This window comes from Mustela erminea, chromosome 5, assembly GCF_009829155.1.
Source record: "Mustela erminea isolate mMusErm1 chromosome 5, mMusErm1.Pri, whole genome shotgun sequence".
Lineage (NCBI taxonomy): Eukaryota > Metazoa > Chordata > Mammalia > Carnivora > Mustelidae > Mustela > Mustela erminea.
The window spans coordinates 68,582,999-68,601,424 of NC_045618.1; the positions used below are offsets into that span (position 1 = coordinate 68,582,999).

Below are 18,426 nucleotides of genomic sequence, written 5' to 3' on the forward strand. Positions count from 1 at the left end.
TCCACCTGAATGCCTTCTATGAACCAGATTTTGCTAACTACTGTGGAAGTGCTAAGAGAGTATAAGGAATACGGGACTATAAGAATGAACAAGACCTCCTAATGAGATTTATCAACCAGTAATAGAGTAAGACATGAACACACACTGGCACATGGCAGAGTGTGGATTTATGCCAAAGCAACAGTAAACACCTGGAACCCTGAGACATAAGGCAACACTTCCAGCCGTGGTTATCTCGGGACATCCAGGGATTAGTTGCATCAGGAATCATGTTAGGATCCTTACCGAACAAAAGGTCATTCAACAAGCAAGGTGGCAGAGGTTAGGAAGTAGGGAGGAAGAACCTGAACTGAAGAGACGCTTTAGGAAAAAGGAACAGTTGAGTTTAGAGATCCTCAGACTGGCTTCGAGGAAAGCTTGATCATTTAATTTAACTAGAAAAACAAAGCCACCATAAAGAAGAAGAATTAAAAGATGAACTGGGGTTAGAAATGAGAATGGGGGCGCCTGGGTGGCTCAGTGGGTTGAGCCTCTGCCTTTGGCTTAGGTCAGGATCCCAGGGTCTTGGGATCAAGCCCCACATCGGGCGCTCTGCTCAGCTTCCCTCCTTCTCCCCCGCCTGCTGCTCTGCCTACTTATGACCACTCTCTGTCAAATAAATAAATAAAATCTTAGGAAAAAAAAGAAAGAAATGAGGATGCTATTTAGTCCGCCAACTAGTAAAATTTTATTTTCAAGGAATGGCATGATTTGGACTACTAGATACCACATGAATTCATCCTGGGAAATTTTTTCTGGACATCTTTCCCTACCTTTTCCCCTGCCATAATTTTTTTAACTGAACTTCAGAGGAATTACGCTTTGGGAAACGTATATGGCAGCTGTGGATTTCATAGAGACGAGTTACGAGGCCACTGCCACAGTCCAGATGAGAGAAAATGAGCTTTATGTGAAGATGGAAGGAATCTGATGGATGTAAGAGGTATTACAAAGAAAAAAAAGAAGTCAACAACAATTGGCACCAAGGAAGAGGAAAACGTCAAATACTAGGGAAGGAGAAGACATGTACCCGGCATAACTCTGGAAGGCTTGGAGACAAGTGAGTTTGATTCGGCAGAGCTTTGGAGAACTCCTTGAGAGCCAAAAGAAACACACGAGAGGAAGAGAGGACAAGTCCTTGGGAGACGGTTGCTATTCTGTGGTGATAAGCAACCTCAGTAAAAAGTAGTACCAGAAAACAGTATTATTTGTATGGACCTCTGTAGTTTCCCAAGTCATCATCTGGGGAAATTTTCCTTGGAGTCGCCTCTTTTATTTTCCGGGATCTTTTTCACTTACCTGGATCTCCACCAGATGTGCCTCACGCACATCGCCACTGGGCTTGTGGGGACTGGGACTGGGACTCTCTGCAGATGACAGGAAGGGCTCTTACCCGTGGCTCTGATGGGACACATCTCAGGGGCGACGGTGACCCCCGGAGACCAGCATCGGCCAACATCACAGCAGCACTGCATTTTCGTTATGGACTGCGGCAGTTGGTTCGAACAGCGCCCATTGGCCAGAGCCGTGTAACAGTATCCGGGGCGAACATCTGAGAGAACAAAGAAACACACCCACACACACATCACTGAGCTGGAACTCGGAACAACAGCCTCCTGCCCCAGCACCTCTGTGCTTCACACCTGGGCTCTGGCGGGACCCGCTGACGCTCTCAGCCCCCAGAAGGGAAGCTGGGTGTGCGGCTCAGGAACAATGCTCGGTCAGAGCTCCCTTCGTCTCACACCTTCCGTCCCTGCAAGCTGGTGCGCTTGGCCCAAGTCCCACATTCCAACCCCAAGGTGGGAACGAATGATTACAACCATATGTGCCATAGGAAAAGAGAGTCTCAGAGAATCACTGGCAGTGACAGTTAATTAGTTATAAAGCCACGTCTCTATACTGAAGGGAGACTGTGTTGTCCTTGGTTTCCAACTACTTAATTCGAGCCACTTTAGGCAAATATTGATATAAATCTATTTTAAAACAACATGAAGTCTGCACTATAGTCTACATTTCTAAAAGATCTTTCTTACTTTTCAGACTGTAACTGTGAGTCAGACGTGTGAGGGTTTTTTTTTTTTTTTTTTTTTTTAAAGGAGTGAGCCACTTTGCAGTCAGATCCAATGCTTGTTAATCAAGATTTCCTTTTGTCCTGGGGCCCTAACAGATTTTATAAGGCACAAATTATTTACAAGTTCCAAATGTATGTGATTCCAAGTTCTTAGTCCTATAGGATACAATGGTTCTTGAAGGTTGGTTTTTTGTTTTGTTTTGTTTTGTTTTTTTGGCAGGAAGGTATCTTCTCAAAGCAACAGAGGAAGACATATTTCTATATACCACTTTTTATTGGGTTACATCATGTCTGACTGATGTAACATTGACACACTGAAGTGCAAGTCTAGGCTATCAAAAAAGAGCCTGTGACATAGTAGAAACCTAACTGCTTCATGGTCCTTTGAGGAACCACAATGAAATAGGCGACACAGGTAGCTAAGTACAGAACAGCTTGATTACCCCTGACATGCTGATGATGTACCTCTCTTTAAGGAAAGCATATCCCTGCATAGACCATATATAATAAAGTAAAAAAAAAGTCATATTTTAAATGTGCTTGTCATTGGAAGAAATGTAGGTGGTAAATTCTTTTATAAAATGAAGAATTCTTTTTTTACAATTAAAACTTCATCCCTATGTTTCCTGTAAGTCTAAACACTAAACTTCAAGTTTTTTTTTTATTTCAAAGATTTTATTTATTTATTTGACAGACGGAGATCACAAGTAGGCAGAGAGGCAGGCAGAGAGAGGGGAAGGGAAACAGGCTCCCTGCTGAGCAGAGAGCCCAATGTGGGGCTCGATCCCAGAACACTGAGATCATGACATGAGCTGAAGGCAGAGGCTTTAACCTACTGAGCCACCCAGGTGCCCCTAAACTTCAAGTTTGATCAAAGAAGGTCATACCTAAGATTGTTTTCATGTACATCGTACTTAAGAATACTGACCTTTCAGGTCTTGAAGGTTGCAATAGATCAAAAAATAAAATGAAATAAAAAGCAAGGCTAATTTAGAAACATATAAATTACTAATATCCCATGAAGAAGGCTACAAAAAATCCAGACAAACCATAAAATTATGGATCACCTTTAAAGAAAACAAGATTTTTTCTGAAAAACACTTAAAGCCATTGGCAGATAAAAGTGTGCTTTCTAGAGAATTTTTGTGGCCCCGTTCCAACATCTCCAGTTAGACTACTAGTCTCAGCAGAGACAGAACAAGTTTCCTTCCAGCCTGGTCCAGGGTAAATGGCTGGAGAGAGGAGTGCAGACAGGATAGGCTCCATGAAGTCACAGGTGGCACCTTCCCTATGAAGAAGAAGGAGCAACAGAACTTTCTACTTCTCCTTTTCATGGCTTTAAAGCCACTAATTATTTATATTCTCAGCAATTAGAAAATGGGTCATGGAAACCAAAGGCTGTTAAGAACGGGAAGAAATGTTCAAAATTGGCTTATATCCCAGTTTCAGATGAATTTGGCACTCAAAATTCAATATAAACACTTGAACAAAATTTGTCTATATAATTTTCAGTGTGGGTTATCTTTTGGAGCAAAACTGGGACCTACAGCTGCCAGTTGCAAACTCTTAACGGGCTAATGTCTATTATTTCACACACTAACCATGATACTATTTTACTGCCCAGCTGGCTCACTTACATGTTAAATCAGCAGTGAGAAAACTCTTGATCAAAATGGTGAATGTTGGGGCTAAAAACCGCACCAGCCACATTTGGGGTGAGGGCAGACTCTGAGGTACAAATGGCCCCTGCACCTACAGTAAGCATTTTTGCTAATTTCTCATTTTGCAGGAGAGCTTTGGTTAAAAATACACACATTGACACAACTTGTAATTTGGAAGCAAACCTATGGGCTACTAAGGAAGGGAAAATGTGTGACAACTGGGAGCCATTGGAGCCATCACCTCCTGGGCACACCAGCCCCAAGTATCCCACGCCATCAGGCAGTGGTGCCCAGGGAAGTGAGAAGGAAGCCCTTGTGGGGCTGGATCACTTTGCAAAGAGCCTAAGGTGGAAGCTGAGGGGGGAGGAACGTTATGATTTGGAAGACAGAAGGGAGGTAGGAGGAAGCGTAGACACCTTCTTCTATTTTGAATCTGCTCTGGCAGAGACATCTGGCAGAAAAGGATTAGAAAGCTTTCTTCCTTTTCCCCCTTCTGAATCACTTGGACCCCCTCCCTTTCAGAACCCAGAAGCCACATTATATCGAAAAGTATACATTAAGGGTAAAACGGATGTTTGCAGGTCATCCTAGCCTATCAGTAGGCCTCTCCTAACCAATCACTAACTTTGTTGGGTCGACCCAGGAGCTAGGAGCTGTGAAGCCCAAACTAGGTACAGGATGTCAGCAGGATTCCTGGGAATCGATGAGACAGAACACCCTGACACGAAACGACCACCCTACACAAGGTATTATTAAAGTGCCAAAGGATGATCACAGAACAAAAAAAAATAAAAATACTCCAAGAGCTTACGGAGCAAAGAGGATGCTGGGGACATGGAGATCTGAGAGCCTTGGAATGTGGTGACCGAAGGTGACGAGTGGAACCTCGCGCTTAAGAGATGTGTAAGGAAGATACGACAGACCCTTGGCTGCAGGCGGGGTTTTCTATTGATTAGATTGACTAATTCCAACCAATGAACCTTAGATTTGTTTATAAGTTGGAGACTACCTGTATTTTCTTTTCACTAGGGATGATTCGGGGAGTCTGTGGTTTTACCATGGCAGGAGATATTAGCTTTAGGGAAGGCAGAAATGTCACTTGGAGTATTTTTTGTAACAAAGTCTTAATTGTGGGTATAATAAAGTTCCCAAGAAGAAGAAACTGTACTGGTCTAGGTATATAGTAAGAAGGGATTTACTGTGTCCATTGGTCATTTGGGAGGGAGCAATGAGAGGGTTTGCAACTGTGGGCTCAGGCCCAAGCTGGGATTCCAGCTCCTTCACATCTACCTGCTTAAACAAGTGAACCAAATTACTTATCTGAGCCCTGTACAACTTAGCTTCTTCCCATCTACAGTGCGGTTGTGAACATGAAGTCAGATAATTTCCCCCAAACACCTCACACCAAGGAGGTCACCCCCGAATCCTAGTTCCCCGCCCTTCCTTTGTATTTAAATAGCATGGACATATATGGTAAAAGACTGCTAAAAATGTAAACCATCTGATATGTAAAGGTGCTTTAATCACTTTAATCCAGGGCTCTCTTTGAAGGTGGGGGTGTGTGTGTGTGTGGGGAGAACAACCAAACTACCTATTATTTGGCCAGCAAAGAACTTCTGATCTACCTCTCTGCTATGCATGATTACAGGATGTCAAGTGTGAATTGGGACAGTCTGGGGAGAAAAAAGGGCTCCCTAAATTGCACTGGCTATTTCTTTCCCTGTGGTGCCAGCACAGATGGAGAGATCCTGGAAAATCTGGCAATCCAGGCATCACTGTTGTTTCTAAGGAAAAGTGCAGATATGCTTCCCTCACTGGTTGTACTTATTCAAACGTCAACTTAAGAGACCACCCTCAGCTTTTATTATATGTGACTAAGTACAAAGGAACTCAGAATTTCAAGTGCAACTCAGTTTGGGTCTGAAATTCATGCCTTGTGGTGAGGATGTGAAGCTGAGTGTCTTTGAAAATATGGGCCAGAAAAAAACATCAAAAGATTGTGTTCATTTTTCTCCGAGGCCATGTGCCATAGGCTTCCCTAGCTTTGCCCAAACAATAAGGAAGTGCTCATTTGGATATTCAACAAATACTTAATGAGTGTCTATGACAAGCAAGGAATCATGCCGGAAACCACCAGCGATGTAGGAGGATAGCAGTTACTTAGGCTTTAAGGAGAGCTTACAACTTAATTAGGGAGGTAAGAACATACAGACATAACATTTCCCCAAGAGACCGTTTATGTGAAGCGTATCTTCAGGCAAGGGAGAAACTGCTCTCAGGTAGGCTGATCCGGGACATCTTCAAAGACAGAGAACCTAAGTAGAAGCATCAAAGGGGGCTTGAGCTGGGAAGAGTAACCTGAGTGGTACCATAGATGTGATTCAAGGCAGGAAGGAATCAAAACAAATGACCTGTTTGAGTTGTGAGATGCAGAGACTGTGCTGATAAGTCAGCAAGGCTGAGAGAGGTCAGAGAGCGGAGGCCCTGCACACTCCAGAACTTGAACTTTACTCTAGAGAACTGGACTTTGGAGGAAGTCTTAGCAATCGCTAAATCCAGCAGTTATCAAACCTTTTTTTGTTAAACAACAAAGTCCCTTATTTAATTGATATTTAATTGATGAAGCCAGCACTCCACCAGGTAAAAGTAGAGTTGCCTGGACTGTTGTGCATATGAGGGGCAGGGAGTGGGAGGCGGGGCCCTTTTCCCCTGCAGCTCTGGAGACCTTTGCTGTACCTGAAAGATCCATGCAACACAGACTAAAAAACTCCTACTTTCCTAATCCTCATGGAAAATTACCAGAGGTTTTTGAGCAAGAGAGTTACTTAATCAAAGCATTATATTAGGAAGATAAATCTGACAAGATGGATTGTAGAGAAGCCAGGAAGTAGGGAGACCCATTAAGAGATTATTGCAAAATTTCAGACTTAAATTAACACGGGTCCCAGGAAATGTTAGAAGGTTTGACACTCACATAACTGCAAAGCTAATGTATAGGCTGAGGATATCTGTACGGGCTCCTGGATCCTCCCTCTTTCTGGAGGTAAAGTCCTAATACCACAAGGTACCTCTTTTCTTAAAGAGAGTGCTCCACTGTTTAAAAAGATGTAAATGTACATTTAACATCAAGTGAGAAATTATTATCCCCCTTGAACAAATGTGTTTCCAAAAATGTTTGTTGTGGAGCCGATTGATGGGAATCAGACACGCTGTTTAGAATTATACCCACCTACGCATCTGGTGCCATCGGGAGACGGGTAAAAACCAGGAGGACATTTGCAGAAGTAACTGCTGACTGTGTTTGTGCATTCGCCTCCTTCACAGATTCCAGGAACGGTGCTGCATTCATCAATATCTGGAACATAAAGAAGAGTTCAGCATCCACGGAACACAGCACAAAACTGTTCACCATCACAAGGCTCAGCCATAACACCGATCCACCCAATCCCCACGGAACAAAACCTGCCTATAAAAGAGTTCAAAAGGTGGGTGTTTCCTCTCTCAACTGAGGCTCACCCACGGAACTTACAAAGCTCAAGAGATTAGAGCAAAATAATAGAAATGTCCCCTGTAACATAGAAAACCATGTACTGTTTTATCAAGTAATGACAGCACGCTAGTATTCCAAACGTCATTTAGCTTAAGATGTGGTTGTCCCTGTTCTCTCCATGTTTTGCCTTGAGTTAGGCTCCTGTTATGTTTATTCAGTATTCTGCATCATTTCCTGTGTTTCTTCTCAATCTGGTTTTCCACAAGCAGATACTGAAATCCTATCGAGAAGAGCATGTGGTCTGAGTGGGACCAACACTTGGCCATCATGGTGTCCACAGAGGCACCCAAACGGCCATGATGATGGTTTTCTTTGGGTTCAGTGAGTGATTTGTGGGACACTGGGACGCTCCACCCAGATTCCTCTCAAGGGAGAGCTTGTTGTCTTAGCACGAGGGGCACTCTCATTAGACGACCTTCCGTTCTCAGCTCCTTCTCGGACTGCTCGAGCCGCAGAGAGCCACCTCCCCTGGGGACTACACCCAGTTTGGGTGCCCATACCCAGTGACTGATCTTGGAGACGAGTGAATGATCTGGTCATCTGTCCCAGCAGGGAAAGCTCTGAAAACCATTCCAATTCCCAAATAGCTAGGGATGTCCGTGGAGGCCACAGTCAGGGTTAGCCCTGACTAAAGGCCTGAGGCCACTGGTTTCCTCCAAGGACGTAGTAAAATTTCCTTAGGACAAATCCAACCATTTCCTTCAAGGGGAGCTCTTCAGGAACCAGCTTCAGACACTGGCAGTTGCCAGTAGATGTGGCACCAGTGAGGGGAGAAAGGAAATGGACAACCTCCTGCTTAGGCTGTAAGTAAACACAGAGCACAGGGTATCTGCATGACCTTGACCCCAAGAGGAATGGACTTTCTGCACTCACCTATGGACAGGGGCATTTTAACCCAAGCCCTCTGCGAGTATTGCAATGGCCAGACTATACCGTTGGCATTTGGAAAGCCCTAACTTTAAAGAAACGAAGAATATTTCTTCTCCAGTTTAAGTACCACTGTTCACTTGTAAAACAAAATAGAGGTCTAAGTGGACCAGATTCAAGGGTCTTCTGACTCAAGTTCACCCTGTTAGTCAAAAAGGCAGCAGTGACATTGTTTACGTGCAGTTCAACCTTTTTAAAAGCAAAATCCTCATTCTTCTATGCTAGGCTAGAGGCTAAAGCAAACAATATCCCCCTGCTTATATTAGAGTCAATGCTAACATAAACAGCGTTGTCATTGTGAAGTTGTATAATGGTAAAGATGTATATTCTATTCCGACAGATAGACATGTCACTGGAGTCAGTGAAAGACTGAGAAACAGCCAAGGATGGAGCCTAGGGTTCTAGAACTAGCATAAAATCAGAAGACACATTTTAAGACAATCAGGCCTCCTCCATTTACCAGCCACTCCTCCTTAAAAACTAACAAGGGGTACCTGCGTGACTCAGTCATTTCAATGTCAGACTATTGATTTCAGTTCAGGTCATGATCTCAGGGTCCTGGGATCGAGCCCCTTGTCAGCCTCTGTGCTGTGGAGCCTTCTTGAAATTCTCTCTCTTAACCTCCGCTCCTCCCCCAGCACACACGCACCTTCTCTCTCTCCAACAACAATAACAACAACAACAAAACCCAGTACGTTCAGCCTAGAGGATTCAACAACCTCATTTAAGGATAGAAAAGGATGTATCGCTGTAACACAGAGGTCTTAAGAAAAACATACCTTCCTCAAAGTGTCCCTAAAGGTTGATGTTTGGGTCACTGAACTCTTACCAATGACCATATGAGTAAATAGTGTCTATTAAAAGAAATCTTGTTTTACCTGTTAGTATAAATGACTACTACCATCCTTATCAAGACCACTTACACCAATAACCAAAGAGGTTATTTAAGTGACAAAACATATTAAAAAAAAAAAAAGGTATTTAAAAACTAGAAAGAACTGGCAGGACTGAGGAGACCTGTTCCACATGCTGGCTAGGTCAGATTTCGCCCTTTTACCGAGATGCCAGCAACAACAATAATCATGAGAACAGACAGGTATTGAGCTCCTGGTGTTGATTAAAGGTTTCATGTGTGTCAAGCCATCTAATCCTCACAGTGTAAGTATGAGCACAGGACTGGTTTCTAGAATTCTGGTGCCCAGGCATAACTCTTGCTTTACATTGAAGCCTTCTGAAAACCAGCATGAGTAAAACTTGAAGTAAGAGCAAAAAGGCTCATTTACAAAGTGATATTAGACCCCAGTCTCCAAGTGTAAGTGCCAGGCGCTGGGCAGTGGGGAGAGGGGCAGGGGTCCCACTTAGGTGCCTGCTCTCCCCCAAAGCTTAGGAAGTCAGGAAACACACTGTCACATGCACCACCCTCAATTTCACCCAGATAAAGATAGAACTGGACTGGGTTAAATTATTTGATTTGAAGGAATCTCAGTGGTGCTGAATTCCCTATACTGTCCTCTCCTCAGTGACAAACCCTTTTTCTTCTCGGGTCTAGAGCCCTTCTACTTTGCTAACCTCCTTGCTTCTCAGTCCCGTTGCTTCGACAATAGCAGTTCTGACTTAGTGACCAGGCTGGGGTGACGTCCCTCCACAGTAAAAGGCCAGAATAAAGCACTGGAATTGAAACCACTTAAACTCTGAAACTCATTCATACCTATCTATTATTTTTTTTTCCCAGACTCTTAGCACATTGCATTTATCTCCTCTTAATAGAGTTTCAGGGATCCCATGTCGGAAAGAATTTGAGATCAGTGGATTTCTTAGCATTTCTGTAAAGCAGTCTATATCATGCGCCAACCATAAAGTAAATCAGTTTGGGGGGCCTGGTGGGAAGTAGGGCTTGTCTGGGAAGAGCTGTTTCTGTGCTCTGGATCCTTCTCTCCGGTTCCCTGGGGCAGGAGGGCGAGGCAGAGCTGCTGGAAGGGCAGAGCTGCTGGCCTCTTGCTGTGAGCCCAAGAAGGGACATGAATGGCAGACCCTTTCTCTGCAGCTTTGCTGGCCCTGTTCATCTGTGAGACAAACATTGCTTTTCTGGACACATGAAATCCCGTGCAAAATATGTGACCAAAAAGCAAACAAGCTAATTCTTCAAGTCACATTGAAAAAAAACACCAGCCATGCTATGTTACAGTCATACCACAGATGTCGACTTGCATGGTTTCTTAGGCAGCACCTGCTCTCTGAGCAGAGCTGGGAAAGAATGAGAAATGTGAGGACAGAGTCTGGACTGCAGACCTGGAAAGGAGCCCCAGGATCCTCTCCTGTTCAGCTGCTCAGCTGAAAGTCGAAGTCACTCATAGCTGGTGACTGACTTATCCAAGTTCACACAGAAGACCGGGGACATGACCAGGACTAGGACTGAGTCTGCCTCGCGCCTAGTGCTCTTATGTCTACACCACAGAGATTTTGTCCAGCAACACATAGGGAGCTGGTGACCTTAAACGGTGGGAGTCAAGGGCTTACAACCAGCTGCACAGGCTGGAGCTCCAGCTACACCAGCGGACTAAGTAGCCCTAGTAATTCTCCTTGGTGCCTGGGAGGATAAGCGCCCGTGAGAGCAAGTAGCCATCAGATAAATACGTCATTCTTCTAGAAAGGAGAGGTCTCCAGGGCTTTGGCCATGCATTAGGGAGTGCACAGGCTTAAGAGCTACATTTTTAAAAAGTCTTTCACATCATGCAGTGCTATTATAATTGCTGAAGGCTGGGCTGGCGTTAATCTAAATCCCAAAATATTAGCGGTTAATTAGGAATCCAAGGGACTTCTTCCAGAAATAAAACTTAATCCTTTAATTACAGTTTTTATTTCTTAATTTCCTCCCACAGTAACCTATGCAAATATGGCCTTGGTTTCCGAAAAGAAAAGGCTCATGTGTTCTTTCAATGCGTACACTCGAGTCGTTGGAAAAATCAACAGGGAAGGTGGGCATGAACTCTGGTTCCCTTTTTCTCAAATCACAGCTATAAATCTCGATCTGTTCTTCTTAAATTTACAAAAATGTAATAACTGTTATTTAACAACTTCAGCTTGTTAACTTACATTTTAAATGAATCTAAATTGATTCATCTTATTGATATAAAACTTGGTCTATGACTTTTTTAAGGTTCAGGGAAGGGGATATTTTAAGAAGGGAGAATTCTGCAAGAGGAAGATCTCACAAAAACACTGCTCTTACCATCGCTGAGGGAATGAAGGTTAACATCTTGTAAATTTGCTAAAGCCAATTTTTGACTGAATTGGTTTTTTAAATAAATTACTGTGGGCTTCCAGGTACCCAGTCCCTTCCTTTCCAAGAGGAAGATGCATTTCAAAAAGCCACTCAGAGTAATGGCAAAGGTGCCAGAACAATTTTCACAAGGGCACACAATCCCACTGTGGCCTGACCATCTTCCCGGGGCACACAGATGTTCTCTTCATCCTTTCAGGGGTGTGGGCTGGATTTTCTGGCATTCCTTCAATTGACCATCCTATCAATCATCCTGTGCCCAGAGTCACGACATTCCCATAATGAGGCATGGAGCCGGAGAAAAGCAAGGGAGAGCTGAAGGAGGGAACTTGGCTCAGCAGACGTTCTTGGAGGACGTTCTGATTACTCTCCTACCCCAGTAAGACAGGGCAACAATGCCCAAACCAGCTTCCAGGCCAGAGTACATGTAGTAACAGGGTATTCTCTTCCAGTATCAATTTTGCATAAAAAAATAAAAAGGGAGGGGGAAAAAACCCATCATCTGAATTTAATGTAACTGTAGATGGCTAAGGAAAAAAAAAGGTCTAGCCAAAAGTGTGCTGTTTTTATCTTGCTACTGATTTCAATATGAGGCTGGAAAAAAAAATATTTGTGAAAAAGGATTAAGTAATTTTCAGACTTAATTTTTTTTGTCCATTGGACACACCACCATAATAGGGTTCTTAGCATTAACAGAGGATTTTGAATGAGTTTTCTTTCAGTCTGAGTATTAAATCTGTGCATCTTTTGTCTTGTTCACAACAGTGCAAGGTGACCGATTGTGACCCATGCTAACTGACAGGTCTGAGGGAAAGGCAAGGGACACTGGAAAGCAATTTTGCTCTAAGCTGGAAGCTATGGAATTCCAGAAAACAATCAAGACTGGACAAATCATACGGACCATACTGCCATAAATCTTAAAGCTGACCCCATCTAAGCTGCATCTATGAAGCTGTGAAAGCCTGAAAATAGATACATGACCCACTGCTGATGTGGATTTTGCATGCTGTTAGAAACCTAACAGCTCCTTTTTTAAAAAAAATTATTTTTAATTATTTTTTATAAGCATATAATGTATTTTTATCCCCAGGGGTACAGGTCTGTGAATTGCCAGGTTTACACACTTCACAGCACTCACTATAGCACATACCCTCCCCAGTGTCCATAACCCCACCCCCCTTCTCCCAACCCCCCTCCCCCCAGCAACCCTCAGTTTGTTTTGTGAGATTAGGAGTCACTTACGGTTTGTCTCCCTCCCAATCCCATCTTGTTTCATTTATTCTTCTCCTACCCCCTTAACCCCCCATGTTGCATCTCCACTTCCTCACAGCTTCTTAATGGCATAAAGAGACATATATAATGGTATCTGAAAATCTATACTATCATATTTTTAAAATTTCAAAATATTAGGAAATATAATTATTAAATGTTAATATTAGAGGTTATGGCTTACAGCTCGGACAGAAGACAATATAATATGGTACAACAAGTACCAGAGTGGGAATCCAAAGAAGGGAATTTTAGCACTATCTAAATGACTTCAAACATTTAGTTTGAAAGTGCACAACAGGATATGTTCTTTATCCCGTTCAATATTAACATTTTCTGCTTCTGACATAGATCTACAATATAACTTCTAGAATACAGCGGGCTGTAAGAGTCAATTTTATTGTTCTTTGAAACTTAAAATGTTTTTAAGAGGTCCCACTTCCGGGCACCTGGGTGGCTCAGTGGGTTAAGCCGCTGCCTTCGGCTCAGGTCATGATCTCAGGGTCCTGGGATCGAGTCCCGCATCGGGCTCTCTGCCCGGCTCTCTGTTTCCTCCTCTCTCTCTCTGCCTGCCTCTCTGCCTACTTGTGATCTCTCTCTGTCAAATAAATAAATAAAATCTTTAAAAAAAAAAAAAAAAAAAGAGGTCCCACTTCCTTAGAACTGAAGTATTTTTTCACAGCTACCTCAACCAGGTATAGCATGTTCAAGAACACATGATTCTAAATTCTTCAAAACAATTTACATCCATAAAAATAATTTGAGCAGAGTCAAATTTCTGATTATTCAGTTTCAGGGCAAGTAGCTATTAAACTTCTGTGTAATTTATGAACCGCACCTGAAATCAGATGCTGTCTTTCCCACATATGATATACTATAGTTATTCACAAAGAAGACTAAGGACCTAGAATCAATCCCAGACAAGTGACTTAGAAATGAACTAGTCCTCATTGCTGGGGTTTAGGAGTTGATACAACAGTAGTGCATATGAATCAAAATGAAACTTTGTATCCCACCAAGTAGAGCTGAAAATGAAGTTTGCTCTGCTGAGTTTGACAGGACACATAACTTGTTACATTACTGTCAGACATTACATGTGCATTCATCAAAGAAAAGAGAGTTTGATGCTGCCTACTTATTTCCCTCTCATGGAAAAAGCATTTATTATGGCCTTGGATGCCAGGCTCTTTTTGGCAAGTAGCAATAGTGGTGAATATGAACACGTTCTCTCTACACACATTTTCAGGAGCTCAATCTGTAAACTAAATGCAAATATGCAAATTTTTTTTACCTCCAGTTATTTTTCTGTTTGATTAACATTAAAAGGCTTCCATTTGATAGGCAGAAAAGGAAGTACTAAATTTGTACCACGAGCATAAACATAAGAGTTAATCTCTCAAAAAACAAGCAAATAAACAAACATACATTTTAACTAGAAAAACATCAAAAGATATGTCTTTTTGAATAATATTTAATGATTAAATTTAAATTCATGTCTCTAGAACTATGCAAAAACATGTGTCTTGAACATTTTAACCCAAATATTGGTTCAGAAATATTTCATGTTTTAATATTTAATTTGATTCAGCTGGATCTCTTATTTTGGGTCTATAAAAGTGGAAAAAGCTGCAGGGTTTTTCTGGTTCAATAGCACAAAGGCATATTATTTCTGGTAAGAATATGATATTTACACATTCATAGGAATGACAAAGACAAAAGGATTTTGGAACAATTTGCAATAAAGCTTGTCATTGATTTGGGTTTTGCCTTCCCCTCCACCCCTTAACTACAAAGCATGATATTTCTTACCTTCACATTTTTGTGATGCTTCATTAAATTTGTGTCCAGCAGGACATTTGCACTCAAAAGACCCAACAGTATTAATGCAATTTCCTCCTTGACAGAGCCCAGGGATGGCCTGGCATTCATCCACATCTGTCAGATTTCAGGATACAGAGAGAGGAGAGGGAGAGATTCATGTAAGTCACTGCAGAAGAAATGTGATAGTTTGTCTACAATTATATCACCATATTTATGTCAGTGAGTTATTTGTCCATCACAATATTTGGAATACGATGTGAGAAACTTTCTTACAACTACCTGTAAAATCAATTATTTGAGTAACATAACTTGGTCGATAATGTTTTATAAGAAGTCACAAATATTGTTACTCTTCCTACCTTCTGTCTTCCCTATGTAGGAGGGAATATTTATACTGATTTTTAGGGATTTTATTATGCATGCTGCAAATTACAGGGATACAATGATTAAAAGGCTGAGCGTAATAACTAGAGTTATTCAAGAAATCCTCAGAATCATAATGCAACACATTTCTATAGTATATCTAAGACTTATATTGAATGATTCAGTTAAAACAGAATTTACTTACGATCCCTTGGATCACATGACACAGTGACTGTTTTAATGCAAATGAAATGGGAGATGCTCACCTTCCATTCTGTATAATTGCCTTGTGCAGTAAAACTTAAACAACCCAGGAAATCGGACTGAGAAGTGAGAGACACCCCAGATGAATGCGTAGTCTCAGCTGCAGATTCACCTTGCTGGCACAGCAGCCACCAGAGGGAACCTTTTTAAAGCTAAGTCAGAGTGTGTCCTTCCCAGCTCAAAACTCAAGCCCGTATCTTAAAGATTCTATCTGCTCCTTCTACTCTCTGACCTCACTTCTGGCCTCCTCCCTCTCTCACTCTTCTCCTTGCCCGCGGGCTTCCTTGCCATTCCTTAACGATACCGAGGATGCACTTGCCTGGGGCTTTATAGGAGTGCCCCGCTACCTGAATCATTCTCCCTCCATAAAGCTGCATAAAGGTTCATGTTGTCCTGTCCATCAGGTCTCTGTTCCACTCTGGCTGTGGATCCTTCTCCCGCCAATCTAACAGCAATAGCCATCATTCACCACCCTTCTTAGCTTATTTTTTTTTTTCCATAGGACGAATCATCAGCCAACCTGATAAATACTTTGCTTTGTTTTGTTTCACAAATCCGTGGTCTTTAATGCAAATTTCAGAGAGCAGGTTCTTTGTTTTGTTCACAGCTATATCCCTGGCACCTAATAACTGTGGTTCTACATGTAGCCCCAAATATGAAACCCCTAGGAACAAAAGCAATCATTCCAGGCTCATTATGTTCAGTTAGAAAGATTGTAAAAAATACATCATGTACATTCTTTCCATCTCTTCATATATAACACACAAAGGTCTAGTTTAATAAAGGAACCCCCAGGGTAGCAGTCTAACATTTCTTTCCCTCACTTTGGATATTCTTTAAGAAATCTGGAAACCTAGTGTACTCTCTTGTTTTACTCCTCATTGTATGGGCAAGAGAGTGATCACCAATTTTAAGATCTCTAATAACCTGTGTTTTTGAGAAAAGTCGACACGAAGGAAAGGATACTAAAGGAGCAACAATTTATTTTGCTAGAAAAGTGTCACTGTTTTAAATGGACTGTCCCAGCCCACAAATGAACCACTACATGTGGAGTATAATTAGATTATATTTTATAGCTGATCTCAATTTTGTCTTAGACCAGAAGTTTCCATTCTCTTGATACATGAATAAGTTATTTAAATGTTTTTTGAAATTGATGGTACATATAAGCAAAACTTGATAGTCTTGTTGGTCATAATTTTTGGCCAAGAGGAAATATGAATGAGGGCTCTTCTCTGTTGGCCATACCTTCCCAAGACCGAAGACAGAATAAGCTCCTTTATGAACCCACTTGCCCACAGCCCCCTCACATCCGGCTCAAGGTCTGAAAACAACAGCAAAGGGACAGAGCTCCCAAGCCAATAGCAGAATCACTCAGAAAAGAACACAACAAAACACGACAAATTTCATTCTCAAATTGGCAATATGACTACCATTTTGATTTCATGCATTTCACAAAATTTCTGATAGAAATAGTATCCCCCCCCCCCCACCTTGGATGTCTAATAGCAGAGTCAGGAAGGGACAGAAAGAAAATCCTGGACAAGTTGAGACCAGAGGAAATGCATAGTAAAGCCAAGAGCAGTCGCTCTTTCCTCTCCCTCTTCATTCTCTTTGCCCCAGTTCTCTTAGTGTATCAACCTCTGACAAGGTCTCATGGACACCACTTCTGGCTTTCTGGTCTAAGTCAGTGCATTCATGGGGGGTAGCTGCCCTCAGGACACCAAGACCAAGAATTTCTTCAAAACTCACTGGGACATTCTAAGGATGAGAAAAAATAAAGAAGGTGCCCGAGAAAGGGGGAATAAAACTGACTTTTTATTTTCTAAAATCACACACTACACCCCTCTGTAATTCCTTCATTCCGAAGTGACTTCTTGCTGCTCCTGACATGCAGAAGGACCAGTTGAAGGGCACGTAAAGGAGCTGTAAGTTATATTATACATAGTAGTTGGGAGCCAGGACCAACAGTGTTTATCACAAGTGGAATTTGTGGAAGTATAATTTAATGGAGACCCACAGACCTGTGGGATTAAACCCAAATTCTGTTTTACTGCCTATTAGCCTTAGAACCGACATATAGAATAAAACCAAACTAGGATGTGTCTGCCTCAGAAAAGCGTACCCGGAATTTTCTGAAAATATTGCAACTTGCTAAAAAAAGCCCTGAAGATGTCTAAAGGAAACAGATACAGCCTGGGAGTTTTCAATCCCATCAGTTTAGTGCTGAACTGCCTCCGTTCACTTCCTCCTGTTTCCTGCCAGACATCCAGACAATAAAAGAATTTGTACAGCTGGAAGAACAGGAACGAAAGCCAAAAACAGAGTAAGGGCTTCTATGGGAGGCAGGAGAAGAAGCGAACAGGCGACATCTGGGGATATTTAAAACTGTGAAACAAATCTTAATTTATTTCTGACTTGTAAAAAAAAAAAAAAAAGCATAATGTAGCATGTAGAATGGAGAGAGGAACAATTTTCTTGAGGTCAACTAAGTACAACCCATGAGACAGAGGAACTCCAACAATATCAAATGAAGGGAAAAAATTGAGAAAAACTACCTTGTTCATAGATTTTGCTTGGTGTTTATATACAGCATTGCTACAACACACAGCATTGCTGCAAACAGAATCATACCAGCCCCTAGAAACACTTCTGGGGTCGGAGGGGAAACTGCTGGCAACGAAAACTCCAGAGAGACCAGCTGCTCCCTCTTGAGCCACGCTCCTCATGCCTAAGTTGGATATCATGCCGTCAGCGAAATCATGAAGTTATGTCTCTGACACCGCTTTTCCATTCTCTCCAACTTCACTGGAGAATGGCTCTCCAGAGCAAATAAGATGAATCCATGAATAACTCCATGGGCCAGAGGCTTACCTTGACAGGCTCCCGTGCGGATATTTGGAATGAAGCCTCGGCGGCAGGGGTGGGGCTGGGCGGGGCACATCTCACAGGGGTGGCCCCAGGCTCGGCCCACCGTGGCACAGCAGAGTGTCTTGGTGCAGACAATCCCGCTGAGCTGTCCCTGGCACATCTGGTTGCTGACCACAGTAAAACATGGGCCTGTCCTGTAATCTGAAAATAAAGAAGAATTCCATGAAGGTCCAGAAAAGCAGGAACCATCACGCAGAGGAACAGCTGTGCCCCATCTCGCGTGACTCTAAATTGGGTAAGAGTCTTCAGG

General features: G+C 42.4%; 1 protein-coding gene across 3 annotated transcripts in view; it reads right to left on the reverse strand.

Annotated features, from left to right (window-relative positions):
* Positions 1-18,426, reverse strand: part of FBN1 (fibrillin 1) — a 231,737-nt gene that overhangs the window by 107,134 nt on the left and 106,177 nt on the right. For all 3 annotated transcript variants that reach the window (XM_032343647.1, XM_032343645.1, XM_032343646.1), the window contains 4 exons: positions 18,120-18,317; positions 14,607-14,732; positions 7,001-7,126; positions 1,433-1,591 (listed from right to left, as the gene is read on the reverse strand). In XM_032343647.1, coding sequence (XP_032199538.1) covers positions 1,433-1,591; positions 7,001-7,126; positions 14,607-14,732; positions 18,120-18,317 — 609 coding nt within the window. The remainder of the gene's footprint in view (positions 1-1,432; positions 1,592-7,000; positions 7,127-14,606; positions 14,733-18,119; positions 18,318-18,426) is intronic.